At 37.4% G+C, this 12,833-nt stretch overlaps 1 protein-coding gene across 4 annotated transcripts in view; it reads right to left on the bottom strand.

Annotated features, from left to right (window-relative positions):
- cacnb2a (calcium channel, voltage-dependent, beta 2a) overlaps positions 1–12,833 on the bottom strand; it is a 93,237-nt gene that overhangs the window by 48,757 nt on the left and 31,647 nt on the right. The window contains exon 1 of one of the 4 annotated variants that reach the window (XM_038297974.1): positions 11,345–11,705. The exons of 2 other annotated variants lie outside the window; for them this stretch is intronic. In XM_038297974.1, the coding sequence (XP_038153902.1) occupies positions 11,345–11,380 (36 nt within the window). In that variant the 5' untranslated portion in view covers positions 11,381–11,705. Of the gene's footprint in view, positions 1–5,965; positions 6,192–11,344; positions 11,706–12,833 lie in introns of those variants that run through there. One more of the 4 variants, XM_038297976.1, reaches the window with a different exon arrangement.

The raw sequence follows: 12,833 nt of genomic DNA, 5'->3' as shown, positions 1-12,833 counted from the left end.
AAAGCTGAGAACCAAAGATTTTACTTAATCAAATATGTAGCCTGATAATAGTAAAAATTAATGCAATGAGCTCAAAGGAGAAACTGTGTTGTCATTACTCAGTTTCGTCACTATCCCTTTAGCATTGCTTTTTCATCAACTTTTGTGCCAAGTTAAGTGCCAAAACAAATCAATTTGCATGATACATGTAAACGAACCATCACGCAAGTGATGCACATTTGAGACAAACATATAAAACAAAGAAAACTTCTAACAAAATGTGATCTGAAATTTAAGTTTGTAAAAATGTCCCCATTGTAATTGAAAAAGAAACTTGCATTCGTGTTGATAGCTTTTATCAATGCCTGTGATTGTTTCTCTCTAGCCCTGTTTGGACCTAATGCAAGAAATCAGTCATGGATAAACAGATCACTTTGCCTCAGAGACTCTGTAGAAGATCTTGTGTAGAGCTACATTATTTTACGAATTAACTCCCTTTTTCATCCCCTCCACATAAAAAAAAGATATATACTGTACAAAGCTGCATAACATTAGCTTACGTTTTTTTTTTTCAATTTAGAGAAATTAAAATACAAATCTCCACATCAGTAGATCTAACAGTATAAAAATCTAATCTGTTAGATTCTGAGGAATCTAATAGATCCACTACTCTCCTAGGGTGTCTTAAATTTTTATTTCTGAGAGATTTAGTTTTGTATTTTGGCTGTGCCATCTCCAAAAACTATATTAATTCTGGTGAGGTATGCATCACTGAGTTGGATGTCTACATAGACTCACATTAGTGATGAAAAATGTCTTAATCTTCAGTTTCCTTGTAGACATCTGAGGGGCTTTTGATATAATCTGCTGTTTGAAACTCGTCCTAATTCCATTAGCCTCCCATTACAACAAAATAACTTTATGTGGCTTTTTTAAACAATGCAAATGTCAGAAAGATAATCTTAGGTCAGCTTAACTTTATTATAGTTAATAAGATTCACAAGAGCTACTGATAGATGTAAGTTCGAAAAGAGTGAATGCTGAAATTGAATCAAAGTGTGCTTCAACAAAGAATTGTGCACACTTATGCAACCAGGTTATTAGAGCCCTTTTATCTTTCTCCCAAAGAGATTGATTCATTGACTTTAATGTAGAGGTTGTCACACTAACATTGGAAATATTTGCACATTTCTGAATTTTTAACTCACAAAAACCCAAAATGATAAAATACTTCTACTGTTTGTCTTTATAATGCACATAACTGAGAGGTCGGCCATATGACCTATGGAAAATTTATGATGAAAAATGCTGTTCTCTTTTAGTTCAGTGGGTGGTGTTATTTAGAAACCAAAGGCATCACTGGCTGTTCCTATCCCTGCCTTAGTGCAACTTTCCTTGACCTAGTAATCATGACGGCATGAAGCAAAGAGCTATGCACTTAAAAGAAGCCAACCATCATGAACTATATGATATAATCCGACTAAATTCTTTCTGTGTTTAACTTATTCTCATGGATGAAAGCTAGTGGTGGTTTGTGAAGTATGTAACAGGTATTCAGCATTTTCTCTGGTTATAGTGAGTCTTGGAAAAGCATAAACCACAGACATCTTCTAAAGACCTTAGCTATCAAGCAAAGTCATATGATGAGTCGATCAATGTTTTAGGATTACACAGCTACATTTTTGCCTTAAAACATTGTAAATGTTCCTTTTGTTTCACAGAGATTTTAATTAATTAAAAAATACTTAGAGAGATATTATAAACAGTCTTTTCCCCAGAACAGAAAAGCAAAATTATTTAGATGAACTTAAGCTAAAAAGCCCTACACACAAGGATAACAAGGAAGGTAATTGTGTGCATCCATTTGATCTCCCAACTCCCTCTGTATTTATTGACTCTAAGTAATGAGATCTACATCTTTATTGACCTTTTTGGCTTATCGAGGTTTAAGATTACTGGAAAGGCAAAAATCCACAATAATTGTAGCTCAAATTATACTTGTGAGCGTTGAGTGTGGGCTCAAACAAAATTTAGAGGTAAATGGTGTTTAAAGGTGATAGATACCAGTTCAACCCCTCTCGGCCAGTAAATAGCTCATTCAAGCTCTCCCACTATGTTTCATCCTGTTTGCCAGCCGGTTGCCAGGTCAGCTAATGCTAATGCTTACATTCTCAACTCTATTAACGAGCTGCAAGAATCTGGCAATGCCTTAGCTCTGTTTCTTTACTTTGGCCTGTTATACCTATCCATGTAGAACCCTTTACCCAATGTTGGCATTGCAACTAGAAATACATATTTATATATTTTGGACCTATCAAAAGCTATTTACAATATATAAGTTTTCTTTTCCTTTGTTTCAGTAAAATTAATACTTTTATTCTGCATCATGTTAGACCTTCTTTAAATGTACTATAATTGATTTGGTGAAAAAGCTTTGAGTTTATGGAAATTAACTGTGATTTCTGATGCAATTTAGTGTCAACAGCTATGTCTTTATATAACAACTTTTAATATTGTGCAGAAATCTGAGGTAAAATGAGCTTTGTTATGCACATACAAGTGGCCTTTTTTGGGCCATTTTCCTACTAGCTGCAATCACCATTCAAAAGCTGATAAACTATAACGATTCCTCATGAAATAATGCATTTACGCAGTTTAATTATTTGGAAGTAATTAAAACATTTTCATGTTTTAGATTCTCAAACTTTGATATTTAGTTAAAAATGGATACAAGTTTAGAATGAAAAAAATGTTATAAAAATATTAGCCCCATTTTCTCATATTCTGAAATACAATTCTGTGAAAACAACTGCCTTCTACAGCTACTTTTTATCCTTGTAATCATCACCAAATTTTAATCAATTGTTCCTTGACATGAGGTAAACCTTTGCTAACAACCTCCTTAAAATCCTTTCATAAGTTAATAAATAAAGCACGGTGTGTATCTGAAGCCTCTGGTGTTTGTTCTGCTCTTACCATCTTCAGTCACTCTATTTTCTTGTTTGATCAGCAGATCGACACTTAGAGTTGGGCATGGTTCACCTTTCATGTGTATTTATCTACAGTATAATACTTCTGGACTTTTTAAAGGGGAACTTTTCCCACCAAATAAGGTTAAAGAATCCTTTAAAGAGATTCCTGCATCCAGATTATGATGTGGATCCTACGGAAAAGGATTACGGCCACTGAAAAAAAAAAATGTTACAGATTCTTTTATTTTATTTCAGTTTAATATGAGAAAAAAACTCTGACATTTTTCCAATATAAAACTGAAATAAAATGTAAAAAACATTTAACTAAAATTTTATTCAGTGGCCCTAATCCTCTTCCATAGAATTATCACCAAAATGTGATAGGTTGTTCTTTGGAGGTGCACCTTTGGAAAAAAAAATAAAAATAAAGAAATTAATAAATCATTAAAATTCTTTTATAACTTTTCAAGTTATCCTGTAAATAGACAGACAAACAAACAAACACAAACGTTCCCAAAACATAACCTCCTTGGTGGGAAAAATAACACGAATAATAATGAATATTACTTGCATAGTACTTCCCAGATAACTCTATCACAGTGCTACAAATAAAAGTATGAAAACAAAGTTTCCATACTGGATGGAAGTACAATTATTAAATAACAATAATAACCCCCGTAAAATCATTGTCATGATGTTTTTTCCTATTGCTTTAATTACATTCCTTTTATGAACCCTACCTGCATATTTCTGACAGTCCAAATAAGTTCCGACATGCATAGGTACAATGACATGTAGCGTCTATAATTGCACCTACATCCCCTTATTGCCACAATGACTGCAGACATGTCTGTTTGTGAGTTTGTTCCAAACTGTTACACATGTTTACTGAATTTTTTGCATTGTACTGTAAGGCATGTTTAAAAGCATTACATTTTCTCCAACTCTGACAATACTTTATATAATTTAGAGCACATTATACAAGAATTAATTCTGGTTGTGCTTACTGACCTCAAAGTGCTTTTGTGTGATTGTTTCATTACAACTTCAGTAAACTACAAATGCACAGTGCTTGCGGCATTACGGCTGCCATAGTCAGGAGCGTAAAAGATAATGGGCTTGACCTCAAAATCGCAACTGTCAAGAGACATGGTTTTGATGCAGACTTCAAACTCAAGGCTATCAGTCACGCAGAAGAACGTAGGAATAGAGCAGCTGTTAAATAAATCAACATTATTGAATCAATCGTAAGGAAGTGGAGAATGCAAGAAGATGACCTGTGCTTTACAGTCTATTGAGCTTTATGAAAAAAGTTTGAAAACAGACCATCCTGTTATTTTGCCTGATCAACATAAACAGTTGTCTGGAATCCACCCTTGGGGATGGGGTTCTTTCTGGCAACAGCTTTGGTTAGTTTACACTCAGGTCCAGCCCTGTCACCCTGATTACTTATTCACTCCACCTGTGCACCTCCTTTTATCAGGGATCATGTTTTCCACCTGCACTCCTCCCTATATAACCAGTCTGCTAACCAGTCACTACTGCAAGATTATTTGAAAGCTTCACAGTGAGTAGAAGTCTAGCATTTCTTTCAGGCCTGAGCCCGACCTTCCCTTTGCCTCACAGTTTACAGGCCATCACCGGACTACCCTGAACTTTCTTATTTTTGGACACAAACCTGATATTGCCTTCTCACTAGCAATTCCCACCCTCCCCTCAGGAAACTCCATCTTATTCTAACCTCTCAGCTCTTACCCTGTTTCTGCCCCAAAACCAAGATGGAGAATCCGCCTCAAACTGTTTTGCTGATTGTTCCCCCGTTCCTATCTGTTCTTGGGATCAGCATGCTCTCCCTCAAAGTAGTACGAGACAAAAGTGACATCACCACAGAACCAAGCCCAATTCAGAGAGCTGTTGTACAACCGAAGTTCAGTCTCTTGCTGCATCACAGATTCTGAGAAGATTAGTGGCTTTATTTGTTTTTGCTCAAATTGGATCAAACCAAGCAATTAAACTGATCTCTCTTCCAAGATATTCCTGTTCCTACTGCTGATAAATTGTTTATTTAAATAAATGTGTTTAACAGTGTAAATTGTGTCTGGTTGAATATTGGGTCCTTATTCTGCTACAGTACATTGCAACACTTTATAATCCAGCATGCCCTATGATGAGAACAGTATGGTAGATGCCAGAATTGTACCCACAATCTGTTCAGGTTTGTTAAATGACTTTGGAAGTGTAAGGAATTGCATTTTGATATTCTCCTCCTGGAATTTTCCATGTTTGGGTCATCAGTGTATGTTCTGCATACACATAAAGGCACACACACAAAAATGGCGCATCTTGTGTTCTGCCTTTTTGAGACCAAGAATCAGATTCACACCTGGGGGGTAGATTAGCCTTGTGTGCAATTATGCAAGAGTGCATGTGCTTTTAAACACGGGGGCTAATTGCAAAGGCTTTAATCACCTCTCTACTGTGTCAAGGAAATTAAAAGCAAAAAATTTAAAGTTTGTAATTTTAGCCCAAAACAAGTCTAAATAAATTAAAGAAGTATCAATACCTTTGTAAAGGTATTGATACCTTGTCATTTAAAAATATTTTAAATGGCAATGTCCACAGCAATGTACATCACTTATATAGAGCATATGGGAAAAAGAGCCATACAATTCTCTGAATGATTAAACAGAGGATTAGATGCACAAGCCTGTGGCTCTGGGACCTGTGTGAGTTATCTGCACATGGAAACAGAAAGATGACCCTGCCGTTTGTCTCTCACCAACAACAGGGTAGTAACACTCTAGTCAAAAAATATGCTATGGCTAAGTTTTAAGGAATAGCCTCATGCAGAACCCCCTTTAATTGTGATGCAAAAAAAACCATATCAGCATAGAAAGTACAATATAAGAACTCCATTGTTACCCAAGATCTAGAGACGCAGACTTGGCTAAAACCCCGCAAAGAAAGTAAGCTGTAAATTTAAAGAATGTTTTTCCATTTTTTTTCTTTTTTACCTTTTTCTTCTTTGACATACTGGTTCTCCCACAACGACCAGAACACCTGTGTTGCCTTTCCGCTCCTCTGCGACAGTCATAAATTATGCAAGTCCAGGTTTTTTGCTGTTCAGAGTACCGGGACCTAGGGTTGTCAATATCTGACACCTGGCATTATTAGAGGAAAACTCATTCTCAGTCAAAAGATGTCTTGATGACTTTATTTCCCAGCTGAGGTGAAACCTATAGCAGAGGAGGTGAGCAGTCAGCATATTGAAGAGCTCCTCCAACTGTATGTTTCAAGTCAGTGTGGAGTAAAGTCAACTGAAGAGTCTCACAGTGAGGCAGATCACACACTGACAAACTAAGTTGACACATATACACACATACAACCAAGTGTTTAAGCTCTGTGGTATCATGGTTAGCCCTGCAGTGTTTTTCTTTAGCTGGCTTGGCATTAAGCTTTATTTTGATAGCATGACATCTGTTGCATGGTCCAGTCAACCTTCAGAGGCAAACCCAATCTGCCTGAAAACAAATAAAGCGAAAAAAGAAAAAAAAGCAAATAAATAAATAAACACGCTCATGCACACACCGACATAGAACAACCTTAAAACTGACAATACTCAACAGCAAGCAGTAACATTCAGCCCCAGTGTCACCGTGATGCTGAGCGGCTTGGACTTCTGCTGTAAAACATGTGACCTCCTGCAGCTGTGCTCCTGTGGTCAGACTGTCAGTCAGTAACAGCACCATCTGGAGTTCTAATCCGCCTGGCATGGCCCACCCCAGTGATTATAAATGTAGCCCTCAAAGTCATTAGGCTTATTGGACCGACAAGTGGATACTCTCTGGGGTGAGTCGCTGTATCCAAAAAGTTTCTACAGATGAAAATAATGGCAATGTATAAACTGACATGAGAAAAAATGTATTTCTTTTTGTTTTACTTTAAAATGTATATATGTATGCATGGAACTTTTATTTAACCAGGTATGCCTCGTAGGATCTAAAATTTATCTAAAATTAATTTATAATTTTGGTAAGATTGACGTGGAAGAATTATTTAAATGTGGTTGAGTTTTTATAACTCAACCCATAGACTGAGTGTCACAATTTGATAGATTGATTATTGACATATGTCTTATGCCTGGCTTCAGTTTTTCTGGAAGAGCTTGAATACATTTCATTAAACAAAACTCTTATACCATTTGGAAAGCCTTCCCAGAAGAACTGAAACTCTAACAACTGTAAATGGTCAATATCATGTAAAATCCCACAAATGGATAGATTAGATGGTTAGATTATTCATTCGAGCTAGGGGAGATATTATAGGTCAGGGGTGCTCAGATCCAGTCCTCAAGAGCTACTGTCAGCGTGATGATAATGTTACCAGGCTTCTCTAAAATGCACCTATGATCTTCATATCCTGCCAATATTATAAAAAAAATAACATTGAGAGATTTTTTTTTAAAGCTACATGAATACTATGGTGAATTACTTTGTTTCATAATTATCTCATGGCCGTGGTATAACAAAATATTCCTGTATCAAAAAGAATGTTGTTTTTATAAGATTTTTAAAATATTTTTTCATATTTTTTACAGTTTTCCTTTTGCCTGAAATTGGGTAAAATGTTTTAATTTGATATAACCCATTTTAATTCAAGAGAAAAACTGACTCGAAGTATAGGCCTATTACTTTGAGGATTAAATCTATGTAAGTTTCCCCTTTTGAAATAAAATACATTGTAGGTCTTTACCTTGCATCAAGTACTGTAGGTCGTAGTTTTGAATCCCAGCCTTGAGTCTGTCTAAATTATGTTTTGCCTGTTCTGAAGACTGGTAGGTTCTTCCAAGGTACTCCCAATTCTCCCAATTGATATAAGATCCTGTATTTCTCTGTTATCTTGTGATATTAATGCAACCTGTCCAGGATGTGCCACACCTCCATTCTAAGGATCGCTAGAGGAAAATATGAATGGATGGATGGATGTGTGGACAGAAGGAAGGATAAATGGATGGATGGATTGACATATGGATGGATGGATGGATATATGGATGGATGCATGAATAGATGGATGGATGAATGCATGAATGGATGGATGGATGGCTGGATGGATGGATGAATTGATGGATGGATGGATGCATGCTTGCATGGATGGATGGATGGATGGATGGATGGATGGATGAATTGATGGATGGATGGATGCATGCTTGCATGGATGGATGGATGTATGGATGGATGAATTGATGGATGGATGGATGCATGCTTGCATGGATGGATGGATGGATGGATGTATGGATGAATTGATGGATGGATGGATGCATGCTTGCATGGATGGATGGATGTATGGATGGATGGATGGATGAATTGATGGATGGATGGATGCATGCTTGCATGGATGGATGGATGGATGGATGTATGGATGAATTGATGGAAGGATGGATGCATGCTTGCATGGATGGATGGATGGATGGATGAATTGATGGATGGATGGATGCATGCTTGCATGGATGGATGGATGGATGGATGGATGGATGGATGAATTGATGGATGGATGGATGCATGCTTGCATGGATGGATGGATGTATGGATGGATGGATGGATGAATTGATGGATGGATGGATGCATGCTTGCATGGATGGATGGATGGATGGATGTATGGATGAATTGATGGATGGATGGATGCATGCTTGCATGGATGGATGGATGGATGGATGGATGGATGGATGGATGCATGCTTGCATGGATGGATGGATGGATGCATGCTTGCATGGATGGATGGATGGATGGATGGATGGATGAATTGATGGATGGATGGATGCATGCTTGCATGGATGGATGGATGTATGGATGAATTGATGGATGGATGGATGCATGCTTGCATGGATGGATGGATGGATTTATGGATGAATTGATGGATGGGTGGATGCATGCTTGCATGGATGGATGGATGGATGTATGGATGAATTGATGGATGGATGGATGCATGCTTGCATGGATGGATGGATGAATGGATGTATGGATGAATTGATGGATGAATGGATGGATGGATGGATGCATGCTTGCTTGCATGGATGGATGGATGGATGGATGCATGGATGGATATGTGGATGGATGGATGTATGGATACTGTAGATGTTGAATGGATGGATGCCTGGATGTGGGGATGGATGGATGGATGGATGAATGGATGGATGGATGTGTGGATGCATGGATGAATGGATGGATAGATGGATGGATGAATGCATGAATTAATGAATGGATGGATAGATGGATGGATAAATGCATGAATGAATGGATGGATAGATGGATGAATATGTGGTTGTGTGGAGGAATGGATAGTTAGATGATGAATGGATGGATGAATGGATGTATGGATGAATTGATGGATGGATGGATGCATGCTTGCATGGATGGATGGATGAATGGATGTATGGATGAATTGATGGATGAATGGATGGATGGATGGATGCATGCTTGCATGGATGGATGGATGAATGGATGTATGGATGAATTGATGGATGAATGGATGGATGGATGGATGCATGCTTGCATGGATGGATGGATGGATGGATGGATGCATGGATGGATATGTGGATGGATGGATGTATGGATACTGTAGATGTTGAATGGATGGATGCCTGGATGTGGGGATGGATGGATGAATGGATGGATGGATGTGTGGATGCATGGATGAATGGATGGATAGATGGATGGATGAATGCATGAACTAATGAATGGATGGATAGATGGATGGATAAATGCATGAATGAATGGATGGATAGATGGATGAATATGTGGATGTGTGGAGGAATGGATAGTTAGATGATGAATGGATGGATGAATGGATGTGTGGATGGATGGACGAATGCATGAATGAATGAATGGATGAATGGATGGATGGATGGTTAGATGATGAATGAATGGATGGATGGATGAATGGATGTGTGGATGCATGGATGGATGGATGGATGAATGCATGAATGAATGAATGGATGGATGAATGCATGAATGAATGGATAGATGGATGAATATGTGGATGTGTGGAGGAATGGATGGTTAGATGATGAATGGATGTGTGGATGGATGGATGAATGGATGGATGAATGCATGAATCAATGAATGAATGAATGGAATCATGGATGGATGGATGGATGGAGGGGGGATGGATGGATGCGTGGAGGGATGGATGGATGGATGAATGGATGGATGCGTTAGCTTTTTGCTTCGTTATATGTGGCTCACAAACAGCGAATGGATAGACAGAGGCTTTGTGTAAGTAACAAAGACATCTACCAAGACTCCTTTGCTTCTGAGACTGTAGCACTAACTCAATAGGTGGAATTACCTCAACTTTAAAGCTCAGGAATATTAGGTTCAGTTTGAGGAAACAGAAAGCAGCAGCATGACATATGCGCCATATGGATAGGTTGAGTGAAAGTGGAGCAGTGTTTCCCTCCGGAGGAAAACAGATAAGTACGTCTTCATGTGCACGTCCATTTGTACACTATGCTGCACAAAAATGACAATTCAAAATGCTAAACATTTTGGTTAAATTTAAGCTTCAGGATCCTGAAATAATGTGATCATGGTTTGTTTTTGTTTACTTATGTAATCCCCGAGTCTATTCACTTTTATGTCTTTTTTTTTAGTTTGTTCGTTAGTTTAGCGTAGGTTGATTTTAAGCTGAGGGTAACTCAACAGAATGCTTATGACAAAAAAGCTAGGGGTAGTGCGCCTCCTTATAAATTATAACAAGATTAAATCTTCAAACAAATTCAGACAGGAAGTGTATCCAATGGTAAACCAGAACTCAATCCTATATCCAATGCTCCCCCTGCCCCAAACCCCCCCCAGCCCACACACATCAAAAGTAGCTGATTTCATCCCTCGCAAAGCCACTCTTACTATAATCTGCCCTGATCCATCTGCACTGGCAGAGAATTAGATATCAAACACGCACATGTAAAAAAAAATGTTATGACAGAAAATACTGATGTCATTATTTAATATCAGTTTTTATGTTTTCACCAAACAGGTAAGCATTTTCTTAGAGCTGAGTTTGCCTTAAAAATATCATCTCAGTATAGTCCACAATCTTTATTTAATGAGTTTATTTAGCAGACTTAATGAATACATTTCATAAAGTGGACATGTAGTACATTTTAGTTATATAATACCTACATTTTTAAGCCCTTCTTTGGAATAGCCAGTGGGTTCAAAAACATTGGAAATTAATGATAATGCATGGCAGTATTCTAATTAAAAATTAAAGTAATATATATGTCGCTCAAGATGCAAAATGTTAAATATGGGGATTTTAAGCCCCTTTTGAGAAAAGGTTTAATCTTGAATTCAAAACAAAAGGCCAAACTCATATAAGGATTCATCACTTACCCAAGAGACATTTTTATTGTTGTTTGGTTTGATCATGGCAACAAGTGCAAGCAGGTAAAGTTGCAAGAGGAGCCCAGGTCCTCAGCAGATATGTCCTACAACCTGCTTCCTGGGCGTGTCGGACGCCGGTTCAAAGGTGATGGCTGGGGGCGCGTCAAGCTCAACGATAGGTCATCATCCTCCCTGCAAACCCACACGCCAACTGCATCTTCTCTAACTGAATCCTGCATCTGTCAAGTCTCCAGTCCCACTGCATGTAATGATGAGAAAGTTTGCAGGCTTTTTCTGGCTCATTTGTGAGGCAGAAATAGTCAAACTATAGAAACGTTCAGTCTCCTCCCGCTGCCAGTGTTATGTGACCTGAACAACTGGTTATGAATTTAAGCTTAGTATTAATATGCAGCATCCTTTCTGTTTTAACCCCACCCTCATGAGCCACAGCATGTGCCCAATCACAGAGAGGATCACTGCGGCCAGTTCCCGAGGGTGAGCTTATGGAAGTATCAGGATCAAGATAGTAAGAGGGAACAGAGCTCTTTATGTTCTGCATGACTTACACAAAATAGATATATTCTAGTAAATTAAAATCATGTAAAAAATCATTTAAAAAATGAAGTTGGTAATCCAGACTAGATTTCTTTCCCACTCATTACGCTCCAGTATGTTCTGCTCACACTCTCCCAGGGGTGCATTTTCTCACCTCACCACTATCTGTTGTCATGGTGCTCTTTTACTAAGAGACAAATACCAGGAAAGATATTAGAAGAAATAAATAAATAAATAAATAAATAAATAAAAACCCAGCAGCTCTCCCTTTGATGTCTTTTATAATATCTTGATATACTAAATCTTTTAACCACAAGGAATAAATGTGACTTTGATCTCCTCCCTTCTGGATTCCTGCTTCACTCTATTTTGTCACCATCCTGTCAAAGACAATACAAAAAAAAAAATTCCTTGTTGTAACAATCTGATTTAAAAAAAAATGAACTTAACTGAAGTTGATCAGCGGCAGCAAAAACGGCCTTATCACATATATCAACACACCAAAAAGTAATTGGAACAATAGCATTTTATTTTAAATCTTTTTGTAGTATGTTTTATGTAACCTTAAAAACTGAAAAAAGGGATACATCAGGATATTGAGGTCATCCCATTGCTCTCATAATGGCATTAAGCTCATAATGTCCCACCGAGAAGCAGAAAGAGCAATAACATGTTTGACTGTCTAAGCTGCATATTTTGAATAAAAAAATGAACAAACCAGACCAACTAAATCACTAATTCATTCGGAAAATATAATCCAGGATCAGAAGTACAAAAAAAAACAACAAAAAACAACAACAAATTTATTCACATGAAGGAAAAATTTAAAATCTCTTCGGTTGATGTTTAATTGGACTGACTGTTTATTAGATTTCTTTCATTAACTTTAATTGTAATCTGTGTAAAATGTATGTATATGCTAATATAATTCTCTTTATCTTGG

Source organism: Cyprinodon tularosa, unplaced genomic scaffold (genome assembly GCF_016077235.1).
Source record: "Cyprinodon tularosa strain WSP-4 unplaced genomic scaffold, ASM1607723v1 ctg4, whole genome shotgun sequence".
NCBI classification, from domain to species: domain Eukaryota; kingdom Metazoa; phylum Chordata; class Actinopteri; order Cyprinodontiformes; family Cyprinodontidae; genus Cyprinodon; species Cyprinodon tularosa.
This window is presented reverse-complemented; position numbering and strand designations above follow the sequence as displayed.